The sequence below is a fragment of the Saimiri boliviensis genome, chromosome 3 (assembly GCF_048565385.1).
Source record: "Saimiri boliviensis isolate mSaiBol1 chromosome 3, mSaiBol1.pri, whole genome shotgun sequence".
In the NCBI taxonomy this organism is placed as follows: Eukaryota; Metazoa; Chordata; class Mammalia; order Primates; family Cebidae; genus Saimiri; species Saimiri boliviensis.
In genome coordinates, this window is record NC_133451.1 from 1,978,183 (window position 1) to 2,000,860 (window position 22,678).

Below are 22,678 nucleotides of genomic sequence, written 5' to 3' on the forward strand. Positions count from 1 at the left end.
AATCGATAACATAATTACTTGTTTTTGTGATGATCAAGGTGTACAGGAAATGTAGTTTATGCTTTTGCTCGGTTTCATCTCCAAAATTCAGTGTTCGACACTTACCTAACATCAAATAAAAACCAAATTTTTTAAACACTTGATTTGACAGACAAGAAGATTTTCTATTTTATTCATTGAAACATTTATTGATGTTGCTTGTCAGGTGAGGGTGAAATGCTGTGTACATGAGGGTGAGGCTTCGGCCTGGTCCAGTGATTTCTAGTAAATGAAGGGCAGTCAGAGACAGAAGAGATAGAACCTGTGAGTCCTTCCATGCCTTTATCCTAGGCCTTTTACTTAGACTCAGAACTGAATAAAGTAGGCAGATTTTACCTTGCCTTTGCCCACCTCACTTCTCTGGTGGGGAGAACAAGTCAACTGTGAAATTTCAGGAGAAATAGGCACTGGGAGGAAGAAGAGAAACCCAATGGTCAGCCTGTGGTGTGAGTCTGGAAGACTCTCCTGACTCCGCACCCCCGAATAGGCACATACTTCTGAAAGGACACGTGGTCTCCGCCCCGGCAGCAGCTGGACAGCACGGTCACCTGACGAGGCCTTACACTGACACTTACTTCATCCGTGGTTCCTTCACACGTTGGTTTGGTGTTAGCATATTTCTTCCACCTTAGAGTAGTAGAACCTGAACAGACTCGGTAAGAAGGGTCAAGATTCTTGTTCCCAAAGCCTGTCTTAGTTCACCTACTAGAGCAAATTGGATGGTCATAACACTTCCTTCATTTTAAGGAATATGCCTTTTATATGCATATATATGCTAAATATTGGGTAGAATAAAGTCCATTTTTGAATTTTCTACACAGTGTAATTGATGGATTATATTATCACAAAAACCGGTTGCTGATGGTTCCACTGTGAAATCACTGGCAGAACAGGACCAGTGCTGAGAAAGACTGGTGGGTGGTGGGGCTGGCAGGATGAGCCTGCAGGGCGTGGCCACCCACTGTGTTCTGTGACTAGTGAACTGTCATCCGCCTCCTTCATCTCCAGGTCTCGGACAGCCCAGGAGACGAGCCCTCAGAGTCCCCGTACGAAAGTGCCGACGAAACGCAAACTGAAGTGTCTGTCTCATCCAAAAAGTCTGAGCGAGGAGTGACAGCCAAAAAGGAATATGTGTGCCAGGTGAGGGGAAGGCCGTTCCGCTGCATCCGTGCTGGTGTCTACTGGGGCCCCGGTATGCAGAGCGAGTTCGTGGTGTCTTCTGTCTTCCCTCCAGATCCCTTCCCCAATCTCATCATCACTCACTGATCTCTGTTTTGAAGGGGTCAGACTGACTGCCAGTGGAATGCTGGGATTAAGTTGCTTCTGTTAACATCCGTAATTCACATGTAGGATGAGATTTGTATATATATCATGTAATACACACACACACACACACACACACACACACACAGAGAGAGAGAGTGAGAGTGTCCTATCAGAAAAGGTGAAGTGCTAGGCCTGTTTTAGCTTCACTAATGACACGCACACTGGACAGGCCAGGCTGCGGGCTGAGGGGGCATCACTACACCTGTTGTGCCCACAGGACCCCAACCACACCACCTACTCTCTATGCTTCAGTCCTGCCCCATCTGTCAGCCGGAGGTGGCATGGGAGCTTCCATGCCAGGCAGTCGATGCATGGGAAGTGCGAATGCTGCCTGCAGTCAGCGAGGCACCTGCCATCCAGATTGGGGTGCCTTTGGTTTCTGTTGATTTTCAGATCTGGCTTCAAATATCTTGGATGTATCCTTCAGGGTTGTGATCCTGTTGTCTCCTTTGTTATTGCTGAGGACTGGCCACTTTCTGTTAACAGCCATCTGGTTTTCATCTGATACTGCATTTGTGCCTTCTGTTCAGGCCAGACATTTGCCCATGCATGTGGTTGTATATCCTTGAGTAGCAAAATGGGATTTTCTGCCACTGGAGACAGAAGCAGTTGGCTTCCCTTGTGGTAAGAGAGGTGTGGAAGGGACTGCTGGGCGCTGCTTACCCGCCTGCTCTGTCCCTGCAGCTGTGTGAGAAGCCAGGCAGCCTCCTGCTGTGTGAAGGACCCTGCTGTGGAGCTTTCCACCTCGCCTGCCTTGGGCTTTCCCGGAGGCCAGAAGGGAGGTTCACCTGCAGCGAGTGTACCTCAGGCAAGTGCCCATGGGTGGGCAGCTCTGCAGCTTGGCCAGCCTCCTGCTCCCGCAACCCCCTGCACACAGTCCTTCCCTGAGGCGCCCACAGAAGACAAGCTCTCTCCCCATCCCCATCATCTGGCCCACACCTGGCAGGTGCACTCACCTTTCAGCGGATGCAGGGTTTGCTCTGATTTCAGTCGTATGTGCCCCCTTGGTACCTTTCCATCAGGTGGCGGGCAGGGTGGCTGGATGATAGGTCGTGGGCTCTTCCTCCCATGGGCTGGCTTCAGCCTGTCCTGTGTGTGAGGCGGCCACCACAGGGCACCACCACCCAGGCAGTACAGTATTAAGGGTACAGGTAACCTGGCTGGTCACTGAACACTGAGGTCCATAGGAACGTGGAGTTCTTTACGAAGACACAGCATCAGTTTGAGCTTCAGTTTCAGCAGAAAGAACAGCTCCAAGCTTGCCCTGAGTTGTCAGTGCCGCAGTTCTACCTCCACGTTACTGTGTCAGTAACTGCCACGTTACTGCCTGGCATAGTCTGCTGTCTGAGGATGATGAGAGGACAGCTACACAGCCATGGCCCTTCCTGCCTACGCTCTGGGCCCAAGGAGTCTCTCAGCTCTTGGTCAGAAACCTTCCTGGGTCAGGAAGACATCTGGAGAGTCTCCCAGGCCACAGCAGTCCCAAAGCAGCACCTCACTGCTGGCAGTGTCTGTCTGCCCAGAATCACAAGGGATTGCTCCATCACTGGCCAGCTGCTCTCAAGGAGGAAAGGCCTCTTTTCATAGGAGCCCCTTTCTTCAAGCTTCTTTCCAGTTAGACTGGGCCTCCCCAGCCAGGCTGTCTAGTAAGATTCTCCTGTATTTCAGGTGAAGCTGGAGTTCAGATCGCAGCAAGGTAATCCTTGATGGCTGGATCTTTTTCCTGGAGAATGCTTGGACTAGTGAGCAAGGTTGGAAACAGGGCCAGGTGCTTTAGCAACATGGCTGCCTCTGAAGAGGAGTTGCTTGATGTTAGTGGCTCAGAACTACAATTTAATTCTTGTTCTTTGCACCTCTCTCTCCACCCCTTCTTTAACTGTTCGTTAGGGATTCACTCATGTTTCGTGTGTAAAGAGAACAAGACCGATGTTAAGCGCTGTGTGGTAACTCAGTGTGGAAAATTTTATCACGAGGCTTGTGTGAAAAAATACCCTCTGACTGTGTTTGAGAGCCGAGGGTTCCGCTGCCCTCTCCACAGCTGTGTGAGCTGCCACGCTTCCAACCCTTCAAACCCAAGGCCGTCGAAAGGTACAGGTGCACCTGCACAGCCTTGCTGTGGGTTCAGATGAAGGCCCATGGGTGCTTGGGAAGGTGGGCTGTTGGGATTGTCACCGAAGAGGATTACCTTGAGTGACCCCTGTTTCCCATTGCTAACTGGACATGGGCTGGGTTGGGTTTTCTTTGACAAGGGACCTGTCCCCCTTTTCCTTCTTTGTATCCTAAATATTACCCTGAAGATGCTTAATTTTAGGAGAGGGGCAACCTTTGGACCATTTTGATAGATTTTGTTTGTCCTAGCTTTTGTTTCTTTATAGAGATGGCGTCTCACTGTTACCCAGGTTGGAGTGCAGTGGTGTGGTCATGGCTCACTGCATCCCTGACCTCCCGGGCTCAAGCGTCCTCCCACCTCAGCTTCTTGAGTAGTTGGGACTATAGGCACATACCAACACACCTGGCCGATGTTTGTATTTTTTGTAGAGATGAGGTTTCACCGTGTTGCCCAGACTGGTCTTCAACTACTAGGCTACTGCCCTGACCTCTTTTCTTTTCTTTTTTTTTTTTTTTGAGACAGGATCTCCTTCTGTTGCTCAGGCTAGAGTGCAGTGTTGTGATCATGGCTCACTGTAGCCTTGACCTCCCATGCTCACGTGATCCTCCTGCCTGAGCCTCTCAAGTAGCTGAGACCACAGGTGTGGACCAGGATGCCAAGCTAATTTGGTTAATTTTTTTTGTAGAGACGAGGTCTCACTGATGTGTTACCCAGGCTGGTCTTGAACTCTTGGGTTCAAAGAATCCTCCCACCTGGGCCTCCCAAAGTGTTGGGATTACTGGCGTGAGCAACCACACCCAGGCTGTTTGCTTTGGTTTTAAAGGCTCTTTATACATAAGAAAACGGCTGGGCGTGGTAGCCTGTAATCCCAGCACTTTGGGAAGCAGAGGTGGGCGGATCACCAGGTCAAGAGATTGAGACCATCCAGGCCAACATGGTGAAACCCTGTCTCTACTAAAAAATACAAAAAATTAGCTGGGTATAGTGGCATGTGCCTGTAGTTCCACCTACTTGGGAGTCTGAGGCAGGAGAATTGCTTGAACCCAGGAGGTGGAGGTTGCAGTGAGCAGAGATTGCGCCACTGCACTCCAGCCTGGTGCCTGGTGACAGAGTGAGACTGTATCAAAAAAGAAAGAAAGAAAACATCTTTAAATCAAGTTACATTTTGATTATCTAATGTCAGGTGTGTGGGATGAGGGTGGCGGGTTGTCTGTACTTTTTGACGCCAGTGGTTGTTTATCGGGCAATTTTGTCCTCTAGGGGACGTTTGGCAGTGTTTGGGGATGTGCTTCCGGCATCTAGTGAGTAGAGGCCAGGGATGCTGCTCAACACTGTACAGTGCCCAGGATAGTTGCCCAAATGCCCCAAATGCCTGCAGGGCCCAGGCTGAGAAACGCTGGTTGACTTTATTTTAGAGTATGGCATTTTAGATGTGTGACCATTTTCTGAAACATTGTTTTGAAGCACCTTTGTTCTGAAACATTTTTTTAAATCAAATACCTCCAATTCATTTTAGCATTAACTTTTCAAATGTATAGACGCTGAGTAATTTGTAGTGCCCTTTTCACCGTGACTGGGGTCAGTGTGTTTGGGGCCCTTAGGGTGTGTTTCTTTGCCTTCAGGTAAAATGATGCGGTGTGTCCGCTGCCCTGTTGCCTATCACAGCGGGGATGCTTGTCTGGCGGCGGGGTGCTCAGTGATCGCCTCCAACAGCATCATCTGCACGGCCCATTTCACTGCTCGGAAAGGGAAGCGGCACCACGCCCACGTTAATGTGAGCTGGTGCTTCGTGTGCTCCAAAGGTGAGGGCCTGGGAGTGTCTGTGGCGTGGGCACGCCTCTCACACTCCCAGGAGCCACAAAGCAAGGCAGGCTCAATACTTGTGTGTGCTGCGCTCGTTGTTGTTGACAGTGTCCTCTGCGTCTTCACGTTCATAGCATATCACCGTATTTCTAAATTAAGTGTAATCATTTTGCAAATATACAGGAAATTATTTGCGGTGAAAATAACATTTGCTTTTGTATTAATGTACAGATTGCTGTTTTTAAATGACTGTTTAAAAGTTAAGGCTGTAATAGCTGTAGATTGTAAAGCACTGCATCTGGGCTGAGCCATAGAAGATGGGCTAAGCCTGGCCACCTCGCCCTCCTCTTGCAGGGGGGAGCCTTCTGTGCTGTGAGTCTTGCCCGGCGGCCTTCCACCCTGACTGCCTGAACATCGAGATGCCTGACGGCAGCTGGTTCTGCAATGACTGCAGGGCTGGGAAGAAGCTGCACTTCCAGGATATCATTTGGGTGAAACTGGGGAACTACAGGTGTGAGACATGGAATTGTATGCTGTTATGTCTTTCCTGTTCACGTGTGTTTGCTTTACAGTACATAGTGTTGAAATGATTATCGCTCTCTCTGAAGAGTCTGTGAATCCTGTTTTTAATATTTATAATAGATGGTGGCCGGCAGAAGTTTGCCATCCCAAAAATGTTCCCCCAAATATTCAGAAAATGAAGCACGAGATTGGAGAATTCCCTGTGTTTTTCTTTGGGTCTAAAGATTATTACTGGACGCATCAGGCGCGAGTGTTCCCGTACATGGAGGGGGACCGGGGCAGCCGCTACCAGGGGGTCAGAGGGATCGGAAGAGTCTTCAAAAACGGTACGGAGATTTTCAGACAGAGTGAGACAGCACTCTCATGTACATTTTCTTACTCCTAATTTCTGTTTTTTTGAAATCTGATCTTTGTAGAAAATACTGGACTAAACGTTCTGTCTGTATTTTTAAATTAGGAAAAAGTTTGCAGTCTGGTTTACTTGCTGAGCATAGAATAAGATACATGGGTAGCTTTTGTAACATAGGTTTGTGATTAATTTCATTAAAATCCTGTAAGCCTATTATTCACAAATTGTTTTTAGTAATAATTTACAGAAATGTTCCATGGCTTGCCTTTATGTAAAATGCAGAGCTGAAGGAAGGATCCTGTTGCCTAGACCTTGTGCAGCGGGCTCTTGGGGGCTCCTTTACCTTTCAGCACATGAGGAATCGGGTGGTCAAGCAGACAAGGTGCTTGGCCTCGGATTCCACAGCTGCGGTGGCTGTGGTATGGCTGGCTGATGACTCGGCCGGCTGATGACTCAGGTTTGAGGGAGGCAGGATGGGGATGTGACTCTTCACTGGAGAAGCTGGTGTTTATGACAGGTTGACAGAGAATGAGGCCAGTAGGGAAAACCTGAGGTATGCGCAGGTGGCTCGTTCAGGGAGGGCACATGCTGCGCCCCAGCCGGGTCGGCACTCGCTCCTCTGTGGCTGCAGGCAGGCACCTGTGCTTTTAAAGCTGTGTTAGCTCCTTGTTACCCACAGCTTTGCAGGCTGCACTGAGTGGGGGGTGTGCACGGCGGGCACTCAGAGGAATCATAAAGAATGGGTAGGCATCGAAAGATTTTCAAAAATTATTATTTTATTTATTTATTTATATTTGAGACAGAGTTTCGCTCTCGTTACCCAGGCTGGAGTGCAATGGCGTGATCTCGGCTCACTGCAACCTCCGCCTCCTGGGCTCAGGCAATTCTCCTGCCTCAGCCTCAGCCTCCTAAGTAGCTGGGATTACAGGCACGCACCACCGTGCCCAGCTAATTTTTTTTGTATTTTTGTAGAGACGGGGTTTCACCATGTTGACCAGGATGGTCTCGATCTCTTGACCTTGCGATCCACCCGCCTCGGCCTCCCAAAGTGCTGGGATTACAGGCTTGAGCCACCGCGCCCGGCCAAAAATTATTAAGAGGATGAGAGATGAAATTGAGAGGTGGCCTGATGTGTCTGGTATGACCGTCAGTGAAGTCTCCTTACTGGATGCAGTCATCCTGTAGAGCCAGCCCCCTTTGTGGTGACTGCTGCCGCCAGCACAGGGCAGGCCACAGGACACGCCTAGCATTGACATGGGGCTGACCTCCTTCCTGGGACAGATTGTAGGTGTTTATGTTTCCTCTGTTCTTGATGGAGCCTGTGGTTCATCTCTTAGAGCCCCTTTTGCTTCGAGGAGCTCCATTGGATTTTTTTTTTTTTTTTTTTTTTTGGAGATGGAGTCTCGCTCTGTCGCCCAGGCTGGAGTGCAATGGTGCTATCTTGGCTCACTGCAACCTCTATCTCCTGGGTTCAAGCAATTCTCCTGTCTCAGCCTCCCAACTAGCTAGAATTACAGGTATCTACCATTTTGCCCGGCTCTTTTTTTTTTTTTTTTTTTGAGACAGAGTCTTGCTCTGTCATCCAGCCTGGAGTACAGTGGCATAATCTCGGCTCACTGCAATCTCCACCTCCAGGGTTTGAGTAATTCTCCTGTCTCAGCCTCCTGAGTAGCTAGGATTACTGGCATGTGCCACTGCGTCTAATTTTTTTTCTTTTTTTTTTTTTTTTGTAATTTTTAGTAGAGACAGGGTTTTACCATCTTGGCCTGGCTGGTCTTGAACTCCTGACCTCAGGTGATCTGCCCTCCTTGGCTTCCCAGAGTGCTGGGATTACAGGCATGAGCCACTGGGCCTGGCCTCAGTTGCATTTTCATTTTCTATCTGAGAACAGCGAATCCTAGGCTTTGACCCTGGTGCTTTGTCCTTAGGCCACAGCGGAGGACAGGGAGCTCCCAGCAGAACTCCACCATGGGCCTGCTTTATAGAGAGGTGTGATGGTTGTTTTCTGAGCACTCTCTCTCACACACTTGGCTGCATTTAAAAATACCTGCCCACTGACAGTTTTTCATAGACTCTTGTTTTGTGCAAACCAGAAACTATATTTACATTGAAAGTTTAGAGTGAACTATAAAAATATGGGGCCGGGCGCGGTGGCTCAAGCCTGTAATCCCAGCACTTTGGGAGGCCGAGGCGGGTGGATCACGAGGTCAAGAGATTGAGACCATCCCGGTCAACATGGTGAAACCCCGTCTCTACTAAAAATACAAAAAATTAGCTGGGCGTGGTGGCGCGTGCCTGTAATCCCAGCTACTCAGGAGGCTGAGGCAGGAGAATTGCCTGAACCCAGGAGGCGGAGGTTGCGGTGAGCCGAGATCGCGCCATTGCACTCCAGCCTGGGTAGCAAGAGCGAAACTCCGTCTCAAAAACAAAAACAAAAACAAAAAACAAAAAACAAAAATATGGAGCTTGAAAAGTAGTAGATACCTTTATTTACTAAAATCTTTACTCCTGTTTCATTGACTTTTTAGCACTGCAAGAAGCTGAAGCTCGTTTTCGTGAAATTAAGCTTCAGAGGGAAGCCCGAGAAACACAGGAGAGTGAGCGCAAGCCCCCACCATACAAGCATATCAAGGTGGTGTGTCGGAGCTGTGTGTGCACGAGTGTGTGGAGGGGGTCTTCCCTCAGGAGTTGTGAGCGGTTCTCAGGCACACTCAGGCTACAGCTGGGGAGAGGGCTGTCACCAGCCAGGATCTGTGGTGCCTGGTGTGCACAGCCACACAAGAGACCATAGGCAAATAGCATGGGGGGATCTGCATGGGGGTTCTTGGTTCTGCCTTGGAGCGTGAGGCTTGGCTTGGTCGCTAGAGAAGGGTTGGATGATAGTCCTGACCAGGCTGCTTGGAGCAGGAGGAGCTGAGGAATGAGCTTCCCACGTGCACCAGGCTGTTGCCAAGTGCTGGAGATGGGCTATATGGGAGTCGGTCACTTGGGACCACGGCTTGGCCTCAGCCTGGCTCAGTCGCTGGAGTTCCAACCACACAGATCTTCTATCTCGGAGACTGAGGCAGGTTAGCCGGGAGCTTGCCAGTTCCGTGTTCATTCTGGTGAGCCGGGGAGCCCCAGCAGCAGAGTGGGAAGAAGTGCAGCCAAGGCAGGGCTCTGTGGGAGCCGCAGACCCCTCAGGGCTGCCTGTTTTCAGAGCTGGTGCGCTTGGGTCCCATCCCCAGGAGTCTTGTGGCCATTCCTAATGAGCACGTGTGATGAGTGCACGGCCACCTCATAGTGAGGTCAGGTCCTCCGCCTTTGCATGTAAAATGTGCAAGTCAATATCTTGGTGTATAAAGAAAATATCTTTATATTTTCCTGTAATATTGATATTGCCAAGTCATTATCTTTGTGTGTAAAAAAAAGCATTCTCTATTCATCTTTATGTAAGATTTTCTTTGGGATGGATTCCCAGAAACAGAATCCCAAGGTCAGAGGGCATGAAATGTTTAGATTCTTGGGGAATATTCTCAGATTGTTCTCCAAAGTGTTGTACAGTTTGTCACACCACAGCAGTGAAACTGTGTCTTTTACGTAAAATACCTCTTCCCTAACATGATCCATTTCTACCCCAGCTGTTTTTTAGCTGTCTCTGCTGCTTTATTATTTGGTTGCTTGTCTTTGATTAAAAATAAATCACAGGGTCATGAGAGTAGAGGCTGTGCCCTCCTGCCCAGCACTGCTCCCCCTGGGTGGCCTCCTGCATGGCTCGATGCTGGTGCGCAGTAAAGGGAGGGTCAGAGAGATGGGTCAGGAAGCTGCTCAGGAGAGCTCTTACCTAGCGTGTGCTGGACACCCTGCAGTGTACTTAGCAGTCAGCATGCGTTTTCTCTCTTCATCTTCCAATGGCCTGGCTGGATACGTGTCAGCTCTTGTTCATCAACAAGGAGCACAGACACTAAGATAAAATAACGTGAGAGGGCGTCACAGGTTGACCTGCCTGCCTCCTGTGCTAAGAAGCAGAGGAGAGCTCCTCTGGGATCTGGGGAGGGGCTGTTTTGATGAGGGTCTCACAGCCAGGCCTCTGAAGCTTTCTGAAAGGCCACCCGGAGGCTGGGTAAGGAGAGGCCGTGGTGGGTGTGCTGGGTTATCCAGAAGGCTCTTCATTGACTTGTGGGCCAAGACAGCTTCCTCCTTCCTTGCAGGTGAATAAGCCTTATGGGAAAGTCCAGATCTACACAGCGGATATTTCTGAAATCCCGAAGTGTAACTGCAAGCCCACAGATGAGAATCCCTGTGGCTTTGACTCGGAGTGTTTGAACAGGATGCTCATGTTTGAGTGCCACCCGCAGGTGTGTCCTGCAGGCGAGTTCTGTCAGAACCAGTGCTTCACCAAGCGCCAGTACCCAGAGACCAAGATCATCAAGACAGATGGCAAAGGGTGGGGCCTGGTCGCCAAGAGGGACATCAGAAAGGTGTGCGTCCTTATCCCCTCCCCTGCTTTTGAGAAATTATGGTTCACTGGGTAATTAGACTTAGATTTGCTTGTGGTGGTTTTGTATTTATGTGAAAATGGTATTTTTTGGGAAAAAATTACTTTTGTTGTTGTTTTGAGACAGGATCTCACTCTGTCGTCTAGGCCGGAGGGCAGTTGCATGACTGTAGTTCACTGCAGCCTCAGAGTCCTGGGCTCAAGTTGTCCTTCCACTTCAGCTTCCCAAGCAGCTGGGACTACAGGCATACACTACCATGCCCTAATAATTTTATTTTATTTTTTTGGAGATGGGGTCTTGCTGTGTTGCCCAGGCTGATTTTGAACTCCTGGCCTCAAGCCATCCTCCTGCCTAGTCCTCCCAAAGCACTGGGATTACAGGCAAGAGCCTCTGTGCCTGACCTGAAAATTTCTTTTGAATTAAATTATTACAATTGAATATTTTAAAATGTTACATGAAAGATATTGCTAAAACTCATATGTTCCCATAAAGCACATGTTATGTCAGAATTCTGATGGTTATTTTTATGAAGTGGAAGATTTGTGAAGTGACCCACTTTCCTTTGGGCTAGCAGCCAGGTGCTTGGGAGCGCTCACCAGGGAGGTGTTAAGGGGATTCCTCTTGTGAGGGGTGGTCCTAGCACAGTCTAGGACCAAGTCATTGGTAGGCACCAGGACTGCTGACCTCCTGCCTCTGCTCCCAGACTGCATCCCAAGGGCATCCAGGGCCTGAGAGACATGTGGAATTGCTGACCCTGATGTATTTTGGTATGGCCTAGTGGGTGGGTAGTCTCAGATCACAGGTCCATATCAGGGCTGACCCAGCACAGAGAGTTCCAGCCTGGTGCCAGTTCCAGCAGCAGCATAAAAGATTGCTTGAAAACACCTCCCCAGCACCCTGTTCCTCACCTCCCTGACTGCTGATTCACCCAGACTCTAGCTGTATAGCCCGTCAGATTCTTTGTAGCTATTTTCTCTATTGTGGGGATCACTGTGTAAAGTGAGTTATGTAGAAGCTTGCTTATCAGACAGCGTTCCTGAGACAAGGTTAATGAAGGAAGCAAGGGTTGATATGTTGCCACTTCATCAACGCTTAACACATTTCTCATTGGCAACCTTTAGATGCACATATGTCTGAGATCCTTTGAATTTAGTTTATGAAGACTTTGTAGGAGCCCTCTGCAGAGGTATGCCATGTGTGCTGTGCCTGTTCTAAGTGATCGTGATAGGGAGTCTTGAGCCCTGACACTGAGGGCTGGTCAGCATGCTCTTTGTCATGGCCACATTCTTGTGATTTCCAGGGAGAATTTGTTAACGAGTACGTCGGGGAGGTGATTGACGAGGAGGAGTGCATGGCCAGAATCAAGCATGCGCATGAGAACGACATCACCCACTTCTACATGCTCACTATAGACAAGGTAATGCAGAGGGGCACTCCACTGTGAGCTTCTGCAGTGTCCTGCGCCTGGAGCCCTGATGGTCACTTGTAGAATTTTGCCACTTTGCCCTGTGGCAGCGCCAGCATTTGTCTCCTTAGTTGTTTATTTGCAAACATCTGCCCATTTTCTTCTGAAGTGCAGGGTATCTTTCAGCTGTGCCAGAGGGCTAGAGCTAACCACCTCTCAGCACCCGGCACCCTGGGGCCCTGCCTGCCCAGGTGTACGTGCAGAATGTTCCTAGCAGCCTTAGTCTAGGGCAGGGAAGAAGAGAGGGCACAGATGAGGAAGTCTCAGCATCTTTTGTTTTTTTAAAAAAATTATTGCATTTTTAATTTTCAGTGCTTTTTAGGTAAGGTCTCAGCATCTTTTGTGTAGCAGAATCATTTTTGGTTGTTTGTTGCTTGTCTGAAGCCCATATTTCTAGGGATTTTGGAACCTAGGTGGTAGGTTCAGTGTTCTCAGGAAAAGGAGGATGGGCTCATTTCGGTAAAAGTGGGCATGGATAAAAGACAGCACATCTGGAGCTCTTGGCCTGATGCCTGACCGCGACAGCGCTGCCGGGCCCTTCCAGGGCGGCTCCTTCAGTGGCTACAGCCCTGTGAGGGTGCATATCATCCCCTCCCTCACACGGCTTCTGGATGACTTCAGCTGGGGAAGTGTGGACTCCTTAGTGCCTGAGTGGTCTTTGAAAGGCAGATAGAATACATGTTTCTGCCTTTTGTTGACCTTAAGCTCATCATCTAGCAGAAAAGCATGGCTATTTTTAAAAGAGTAGATTAATTAATAATAGCCCTTAAAAACCAGATGGAAAATGATCACAGATATAAATTTTTGAACGATTCATGGAAGACAGGAGATGTGATGAGACCTAGAGAGAAAGGGCTGCTATGGAAATAAGAATGGCTCCAGGGACCTTGTCAGGTGGTCCTTGGCGAAGCTGTATCTCCTACCCCTGCAGTAGCGGGGCAGCTGTGGCCAGTGGAGCCTGCTCCGAGTGAGCACTGGGCTGTGTGTCAAACTGCAGGTCATGGGGCTTAGAACTTTCAAGGAAGTCGGTGTCATGAAGGACAAAAGTTCCTGGTTTAAAAGAGACTAAAGAAGTCCCCAGAGGAGGTGTGTGCTTCTTGATCAGAGCCGGACTCGGGTGAGGAGCTGTGCGTGGTGGCTCATACCTGTAATCCCAGCACTTTGGGAGGCTGGGCAAGAGTTTCAGACCAGCCTGGGTAACGTAGACCCTCTTCTCTACAAAAAAGGGAAAAAAATTAGCTGTACCTATGGTTCCAGCTATTAGGGAGAGTGAAGGTGGGAGGATTGCTTGAGCCCAGGAGTTCAAGACTGCAGTGAATTATGATCATGTCACTATACTCCAGCCTGGGGGACAGAATGAGAACCCAGTCTCTAAACAAAACAAAAATTTAGAAAGGAGCCCTACTTAAATGTTTACAAAGCACAACAGAATGTGATCCTCATGAGCAGACTGTTCTAATGGAAGGCTTTGCTTTTAGTGAGAACCTGAAGTAACAAGGAATGGTTAAAGCCATGAAAAAAGCTTTAGACGCCGCAAGAAAAGGCATCTAAATTTGAGGGTAAATTTAGGGTATTGAAGGCAATAGGATATTGAGGGTAAATTGGACAAATAGGAGCAAACAAGAGTGGAGGTTAAGGTAGAGTCACTGGGAGGATCCTGGGGTAATGGCAGAGCAGGAAGCTATCTCCCCACTCAGACCACAGTTGCACCAGAAGGATCTGTCTGATGTAACCATTTTGGAACTCTGGAGTCTACTGAAGGCTTGCAACTTCCAGGGGGAGACTTGGATGGCAAATCGGGGTTAATTTTGGTTAGTTTCAGCTTTTGGCACAGTAGTGGCTACCCATGTCCCACAGACAGTCTTGTACATGTTCTTGGAGCACCTTGCACACAGCTTGAGGGGCTCAGGGTGAGCAAGAAGTACCCTGTTCTCTAAATATCGGGTGTCTGTGCTCAGGATCCCTGCTTGCTGCTTCTGATCACAGAGGTGCAGACAAAGAGGTAGGCTGCCATTGATACTGCACCTCCCTCAGTTGCTACAAGCCCTCCCCTTCCAGCTGACGTAGCTTCAAGAGAATTTAAAGGGCCAGCACCAGTTGCTCTCTGCTTTCATTTTTCTGTTTTTCCCTTTTTGGGAACCAGACATTAGAAGACTGGGACATTCGAAAACAACTACAGGGAAAATCAGAGAATTTAGAAAATTGGAAAGTGACTGTGCATGCACGAGGAAAGGCACAGGCTCGAGAAAGATCTGGAAAGACCTTTAATTTACATCTTTGAGTTGATCCTCTGCACAGAAACAGCCTGCAACAATCAAAAGAAAACAAAAACAATAAATAAAAATAACAAAAACAGCAAACCCAGCATAAGGGGAAGAAGAATCTAATTTCTAGAGTTACCACGTTGTTAGACTTACATGTCCAGTATTCAGCAAAAAAACAAAAACAAAGAACAGAAGGCCTACGAAGAGACAGGAATATATGGCCCGTTTAAAGGGAAAACAAAATCAACAGAGACTGTCCCTAAAAGAAAGGCCAGATGGCAGGTCTGTCTACTAGACAGAGACTCTAAAACATCTGTCTTAAAGATGCTCAGAAAACTAAAGGTTAAAACCTGCAGAAAGTCAAGAAAATCATGTATGAACAAAATGACAATATCAGTGAAGAGACAGAAAACCTAAAGAGAAACAGCCTGAGGCCGGGCGCGGTGGCTCAAGCCTGTAATCCCAGCACTTTGGGAGGCTGAGGCAGGTGGATCACGAGGTCGAGAGATCGAGACCAACCCGGTCAACATGGTGAAACCCCGTCTCTACTAAAAATACAAAAAAATCAGCTGGGCATGGTGGCGCGTGCCTGTAATCCCAGCTACTCAGGAGGCTGAGGCAGGAGAATTGCCTGAACCCAGGAGGCGGAGGTTGCGGTGAGCCGAGATCCCATTGCACTCCAGCCTGAGTAACAAGAGCGAAACTCCGTCTCAAAAAAAAAAAAAAAAAAAAAAAAAAAGATATTTCCAACTTAACAGTAGGAGTAGGTTTATTGGGACATAGCCCCATTATAAGAGTGTTGCCAGACACCAAGGTTTCAGCCTAGGTCTGCTTGCTTGCTTGCTGCAGAGAAAGCCAGTCACTAAGACAACCAATATTGCCAGAGAAGAAAGGTTTAATGTGGGTGACATCAGACAGGAGATTGGTCTCAAATCCATCTTCCCAGCTAACTAAAGTGGTTATGTAGGAGTTGGTCAACAGGCAGCAGGTGGTTGGATGAGAGGTCTGACATTTCATTGTAACCATGTGTGGGAAAACAGGAATTAGGGAGGGATAAGGAACAAGAGTTGGTTAGCAGGCAGCAGGTGGTCGGTCTGGTGTCTCATTATCAGAAAATTTCAGTTCTTTGATACTATCTGGGAGAGAAATTGGGCCAGGTTCAAGTGGAGCATCTAGACTAGCAAACCAAATTGGCAGCATATTGAAAGAATTACACACCAGGGAGAATAACCCTAGGCCTTGCATTCATTGCCCTGCTTATCTGTGACTTCAGACAAAGATGAAGACAGCTGACTATCAATATAATTTAGTTGAAAGAAATAATGAGCTATTTTAGGAAGAAGAACACTGAATGTCAGAAGTTAAATGTGAGATCCAATAAGTAACAGTGAGCAGACAAGTTTGTGGGTATGTGAATATGTCTAAATAAGTCAGGTTGTGTCAAGTTATGGTGGATGATGATGACTGCTTGGCAGGAAGAAGGAAGATGGCAAGGAGGAGGCATTGAATACTGATGGTCACAGGGAGCATCAGGATTGTGGTGAAGCCAGGGTGAGCTGCTTGTTGTGTGAGGGTGGAGGGAAGAGATTTATTAACTTTAGACTTTTGTCACGTATACATGTGACATCTACATGGGAAATTGCTAAATGAATAGAAGTGGAAGGTGTAACTTCCACACTATTAAAGGGTAAAAAGGGGAATGAAGAAAAGTCAGTTCAATAAAAGATAAGGGAGGAGAGGATGGGGGCAGGAGAAAGAATAGTAATTAGAAAGCACAGATGAAAAAAATCAAAATGTCAGTAATCACAATATATGTAAGTGGCTTAAATGTGTAAGTTAAGACTAGGTTTCATAGTAACAACAAGGACAGGCTCCCACAGGCCTTGCACACCAGGGCGAAGGAGGAGCCCTTAGTGTTTGTAGTTGTTGGGGTGGAGGAGATACAGGAAGAGGAAGAACTAGATAGATGCACATCTGACAGTTTGGAAAGATCCTAAAAGCAGTGTTCAAAGAAAAGACTAAGAGAATGTTATTCACAGTCAAACAAATCTATACATAGGATTCTGGTAGCAGATGGCGGCTGCTCACTTCCAGAGCAAAAAATGTACACAAAGTACATCTTCATTGAAACTGTGGGACAAACAGACACATTCACTAAAAGTCCAACAAACAGAGGAAAGTACTGGAGACCTGCAGTGTCACCTGAGCAGAGGGAGTGCAGAGGTGGGGAGTGTGACCTGGCAGCCAGAGCAAGCACTTGGGGCCTGCTCCAGCACAGCTGAGAGTTTAAAGGGAGCAGCGAGAAGAGGAGTGGGGAGTTCCTGGGAAGAAGAGAGGACGCATCTTTGAAAGGATTGCCTTCCAAAATGAAGGCAACATTCTGGAAGGCAGAGAGAAAGGGACCCGAGGCTCTGAGAGCCCACGGAGACGTCCATCAAGCTGACAGCAGTGAGACAAACCTGGGACCCAGCCAGTACCTGCTCCAAGAAATGCAGCTTGTTCAGAGAATGATGAAAAGGTTATGTAAGAAAACCCCAGCCAGGCACAATGGCGTGTGCCTATAATCCCAGCACTTTGGGAGGACAGCTTGAGCCCAGCCTGGAGTTTAAGACCAGCTTGGGACAAGGTTATGTACCATTGTGCTCCAGCCTGGGCAACAGTTTCTGTTGCTAAAACAAACAAACAAAACTCTGACCAAAAACAGCAGAACTTCCATATAGATGAAGAAAAGCCACTTAGAAAAACTTTTATCACCAAGCAGATAAAAGTTATACCCTAATATGCATCACGAATTTTTTAAATAGGAGGATTTGAGATAGCCAGGCAGAAGGGAGAGCTAAAGTGGGAACTTGTAGAACAAGGAAAAGAAAAAGTTATTTTCTAAGCAAGCCTAAACCTCTAGGAACACATGGGAGCTGGAAGCACAAGAACGGCACGAGGGTGGACGTGGGGAGCGAGCAGAGGACAGCTGGAAGAACCTGGGAGAGAGGAGGGAAGAAGGAAAGAACAGAGAAGGGCGAGAGAGGGGCCTTGGGCAGGGGCCTGCTGAGGAGAGACATTGTGCATTCAGGCAGGCGAGAGGGTGGTTCCGGGGCTGAGTCAGATTGGGCGACGTCATGCATAGGATAACTGGACGCAACCAAGAATCCTGTAGATAATCAGGCCACAAAAACCCTAAATTGCTTCTAAGGGGAGATACAGGGCCACTTGGAAGTGCTTCACAGCAGAACCCCGTGCCCAGGACAGGGATGTCTGTTCAGCCATGTGGTTCTCTGGTTGTCACAGCTACAGAGATGCAGGTTGGAGCATAGAGAATTAAAGGAACACGTCCTTCCTGAGTCAGCTGCTAAGGGATGAGCTCCAACCTGCAGCAGAAGGCAGGCAAAGCTCTAGCAAAAGGACAGGCAGTGGCGGCAGCTGGTGTGAGCGTGCCAGAAGGAGTGACACACTCAGAATGTTGCCCCCACCAGAAAGGGCAGTGGGAGGAGCGGGGAGAAAGGAGGGTAAGCTCATCCCCAACACCAGCAAGCCAGAGCCGCTGAGCCAGGTGGGAGTGGAAGCCGAGGTGTGTTCAGGAGCAAAGGTGAGCTTGAAGATCATGTTACCGACGACAGCTGGGTTCTATAGGCACCTGAGGAGAGGGGGTCTAGGCTGATTTCAGTGTGCACAAGCAGGGACAAGGGTGTCCGGGACATTGCACGCGGGCATGCAGGCTGGGGAGTCACATAAAGGGCTGTCAGTGGGAGAGGACAGTCCCCAACAGCAGGAAATCAAGCAGTCCCTGTGCCTGAGTGAAAGGCTGACAGCCCATAGAAACAAACCAGACAGACGGACATGTTCTAACTGTGCCCAGCACACCTGGAAGGAAGAAAATGGCTAACTGGCTTCTTAAAAGACTTCCAGATTGCGTTGTAAAACTGAATCCTCTGTAGCATGCAAGGAACAAAGAAATTCTGGAAGGTTAAAAATAAAATTCTGGGCAGGCCAGGCACAGTGGCTCATGCCAGTGATCTCAGCACTTTAGGGAGGCTGAGTTGCACAGATTGCTTGAGCTCAGCAGTTCGAGACAAGCCTGAGCAACCCTGTCTCAATTTAAAAAAATTTGTGGGCAAAGTTATGCCAAGGTAAAGTTGAAGAGAGGAGTTGTTCTGAGACAAGGTAGAATTCAGGCTCCATCACTTGCAGTGATCCAGAAGAAGGCTTTTTTGACAACAGAACCACCACTGGGGGTGAGATGCACCCTGAATTTAGGGCCTTCCAACCGGCCCGCAGGGCACAGGAGAAAGGCCAATGAACACAGCTGGCAGTGAGTTCGCCTCTTAGCTGAAGGCAGAGATCCTGGACGGATCACCAGCATGAACTCAGCACTGTCTAAAAGGAGGACAGAATAAACTGGAGGAAGTGTTTAAAGACCAAGCAGAGACTTAGAAATGAGAAAACAGGGCTGTGCGCAGTGGATCACAAGGTCAGAAGTTTGAGACCATCCTGGGTAACATGGTGAAACCCTGTCTCTACTAAAAATACAAAAAATTAGCTGTGCTTGGTGGCGTGTGCCTGTAGTCCCAGCTACTCGGGAGGCTGAGGTGGGAGAATCGCTTGAACCCAGGAGGTGGAGGTTGCAGTGAGCCAGGATCGCGCCACGCACTCTAGCCTGGGTCACTAAGTGAGACTCTGTCTCGAAAGAAGTAATAAGTAAATCACTTTTTACATACCACAACAGTGCCATATATATATGGCCATATATATATATATTTTTTTTTTTGAGACAGAGTCTTGCTTTGTTGCCAGGCTGGAGTGCGGTGGTGCTATCTTAGCTCACTGCAACCTCCACCTCCCAGGTTCAAGTGATTCTCCTGCTTCAGCCTTCCAAGTAGCTGGGATTATAGGCACATGGCACCATGCTTGGCTAATTTTTGTATTTTTAGTAGAGACAGGGTTTCATCATGTTGGTCAGGCTGGTTTCGATCTCCGAACCTCAACAGTCCACCTGCCTCAGCCTCGCAAAGTGCTGAGATTACAGGCACAAGCCACTGTGCCTGACCACCGTGTATCTTTCAAAGACACACATACTGAGGCATGAGGTCCGAGCCAGGCCATGGACCTGTGTGTGAATGTGGGAGGAGGGGCCTGGGACCTCTGAGGGCGTGCACCAGCTGGTAGGGTACACCTAAGGAGCACAGAGAGCAGCCCCTTGTGACCAAGTGGCATTTCCCCCAGGAGATAAGGAGGGCATAGCAGCCCCATCAGTAAGTAAAGGAGGAAAATAAATCCAGGGTCATTTTCATGAACACCAGAAAATCATTTGAGAAAATTCAAACGTATTCCTGATGAAAACTTCCCAGGAAACCAGGACTACAGCTGTGCTTAGCTTGCTAAAGGATGTCAGCTGATGCGCAGTGGGCCACACACTCGTGGCCGGTTTAGAAACAAGACAGGACTCAGGCCGCTCCTGTTCCTCCTAAGGCTGCAGGTGCTGGGTGATGCAGGCAGGCCAGAAACAGCAGAGCAGCAGGGGGCAAACGGTGTCTCCCGGAGAATGAGGCCCTGGGTTTGGTGACGGCCTCGTGAACTGTAGTGACAACAGAGGCCAGTGCACAGGTTTCCCCTGCTCTCGTATGCAGAGGCGCAAAGTGCGTTGATGCGTGTGCGTGAAGGGAGCAGCCTTCAGTGGTAAGCTTGGCAGTGTCATCTCAGGACGTGAGAGGTGACGTGGACGAGTGGTGGCACAGGCTATGTCCCCGCCAGGAAGGGAGAGGCTGTGAGGGTGGAAATCTTACTCAGTGAAAGCTCGTTGTAAGCGTGATAAAAATAGCAAAAACATTTAAATATACCTGGACAGGCAATTTCAAAGTCCATGTAGAAGGAAAAATCTGCAAGTCTAGCCAGTGCTTTATCTTGAAGCCTTACCGTGGGAAGGGTGGGCGTGTCCTGGGGGTGACAATACCCACTGTGGCGTTCCTGTGACACTAGAGGGGCCCAAGCCCAGGCGGATGGCCACGGGGAATGGGGCCAAGGCCAGGGTTGGGCAACCCAAGTGGCATGCACTGATGAAGCCACCAGTGAAGGTCACAGCGCTTATGAAGGTCAATTCCAGATGGATTGAACAGCTCGGAGAGTGGGAAGATGGATTTTATAATCTGTGTGGTGGGGAAAGCTGCATGCAACTACTCAGCAAATCAAAATGGATGAAGCAAAGGATAAAATGGTTGCCTAAAGCAGAGGCAGCTTTGTGAGAAAAGGCACCGTGCAGGGAAGAGTCCAGTGGGAGCTGGGAAGCTACAGGAAAGTTTTGACACATCGTTACACAGGGCAGGGGCCTGTGTTCGGAATATCTAGGGGACATCTGCAAATCAGTTAAGAAGATACATAAAACAGGGCCAAGATATGGTGGGCCACCCACAAAGGCAAACTCGCCCAATCACAGGTGGCATTAGGCCCTGCTGGCAATGGGAGGAGTGTCGGTTAGACACGGCGATGCCAGGTATCAGAGGCTGGGCTGTCCTGTTGGCACTGGCGGCGTGTCCCACGTATGTGTCCTGTGCCGTCCTGCTCCCCGGCGTCCTTCAGAAGTGTGGGTGTGCATGCAACATGCACATCGTACCTCGGCTCAGTGCTCCATGACAAAGCATCGGCAGAGGGCTCTGTGTTAAGGGGTGTTGTGCAGGTGTTGAAGAGTGGCACTCTGGCTTGATTAGTGCATTTTGTTATCGTGAAAAGCACCTTGCAGAGAACTACATTCTGGTACCATTTCTGGTTTTAAAGGGATGGCCTGGGTGGGTATGTAGAAGGGACAGGGGCCCAGTAGTCTCGGGGGTACCCTGAGAGATGGCACCAGGGCTGAGTGCCTGGGCAGGTGTGTGAATAGTGACTCTAAGCTGCTTTCTGGGACCATGAGACAGCTTATGGATGTCCGCAAAACCATTCACACTCATGGTTTTGCATGAACATGTGACTTTAAGCTTTATGTGGGCTTTTGATTGCCCCCCACACGGTTGTGTGGTGCATCTGGCGGCTCCTAGGGTGGAGGCCAGGGCTGTTCGCCTCCCGCTGCTGCTGAGCGGTGATGTTCTTGCCAGTTCCTGCCTTTGGCTTCCAGGCACCTGGAGGATTTCACTGGGTTAGTTCTCAGCCACGCTGTGCTTGCATTTGTGATTTTCCTGGCTCTTCTCAGATTGTGCTTTCCAAAGCCTTCCTGCCAGTCCTGCAGCCACCCCCTCATCTCAGCCAGTGTGACATCAGCGTCATGGGTGCAGAGTCAGAGCTCACTTTCACTCTGATGTGCATTTCTCCACCTGCTTGAGAATCTGAGTGTCTTCCTGTAGACTTGTCTGTCTGGATTTACTCCTTGCGAATTGTTACTTTGCATTCTTTGCTGGTTTTTCAGTTGGGTGAGGTGTTTTGTTTTGTTTTTTTAAACAGAGTCTCACTCTGTTGCCAGGCTGGAGTGCAGTGGCATAATCTCAGCTCAATGCAACCTCCACCTCCTGAATTCAAGGGATTTTTCTGCCTCCGCCTCCCGAGTAGCTGGGAATACAGGTGTGTGGCACCACGCCTAGCTAATTTTTGTATTTTTAGTAGAGATGGGGTTTCACCATATTGGCCAGACTGGTCTTAATCTGACCTGGTGATCCTCCCGCCTTGGCCTCCCAAAGTGCTGGTATTAACAGGAGTGAGCTGCCACACCCAGCCAGGTGAGTCTCTTTTTTTGAGATGGAGTTTTGCTCTTGTTGCCCAGGCTGGAGTGCAGTGGCACAATCTTGGCTCACCGCAACCTCTGCCTCCCGGGTTCAAGCAATTCTCCTGCCTCAGCCTCCTGAGTAGCTGGGATTACAGGCACGTGCCACCAGGCCCAGCTAATGTTTTTTGTATTTTTAGTAGAGATGGGGTTTCACCATGTTGGCTATTCTGGTCTCTAACTCTTGACCTCAGGTGATCTGCCCACCTCGGCCTCCCAAAGTGTGAGGATTACAGATGTGAGCTACTGCACCCAGCCGGGGTGAGTCTTGGTCTTGTCCCTGAGTGCCACTAGGCTAGGCTGTTGGCATTGGCCTTCAGTCCTACGTTTGCCGTCACGGAGGACGCCGGGAGGTCTGGCTCCGGGTCCCGTCCTCCCTGGCGCTCACGAAGGCTCGGTCCTCTCCATGTGGTCCTGACCTGTCCTCTGTGAGCAAGAGAAACAGGACTGGCTTGGGGGTGTCCTGTCTGAGCGGACACGGGACACCACGGTTTTCAGTACGACAAGGGACACAACTTGTTCAGTGTGCCTTATGATGGTGAAAATTCCCTTTAAAAATAACACGTGAGTGATAACACTTGACCTCA

General features: G+C 49.0%; 1 protein-coding gene and 1 non-coding gene across 5 annotated transcripts in view; both read left to right on the forward strand.

The window, feature by feature from the left end:
- NSD2 (nuclear receptor binding SET domain protein 2) overlaps positions 1–22,678 on the forward strand; it is a 113,617-nt gene that overhangs the window by 83,430 nt on the left and 7,509 nt on the right. For all 4 annotated transcript variants that reach the window (XM_039468055.2, XM_074395786.1, XM_074395784.1 and 1 more), the window contains 9 exons: positions 1,048–1,179; positions 2,050–2,173; positions 3,253–3,453; positions 5,098–5,277; positions 5,633–5,789; positions 5,921–6,126; positions 8,678–8,781; positions 10,340–10,609; positions 11,928–12,044. In XM_039468055.2, coding sequence (XP_039323989.2) covers positions 1,048–1,179; positions 2,050–2,173; positions 3,253–3,453; positions 5,098–5,277; positions 5,633–5,789; positions 5,921–6,126; positions 8,678–8,781; positions 10,340–10,609; positions 11,928–12,044 — 1,491 coding nt within the window. The remainder of the gene's footprint in view (positions 1–1,047; positions 1,180–2,049; positions 2,174–3,252; positions 3,454–5,097; positions 5,278–5,632; positions 5,790–5,920; positions 6,127–8,677; positions 8,782–10,339; positions 10,610–11,927; positions 12,045–22,678) is intronic.
- On the forward strand, positions 22,472–22,596 carry LOC120363817 (small Cajal body-specific RNA 23). The gene has a single exon (XR_005579254.1).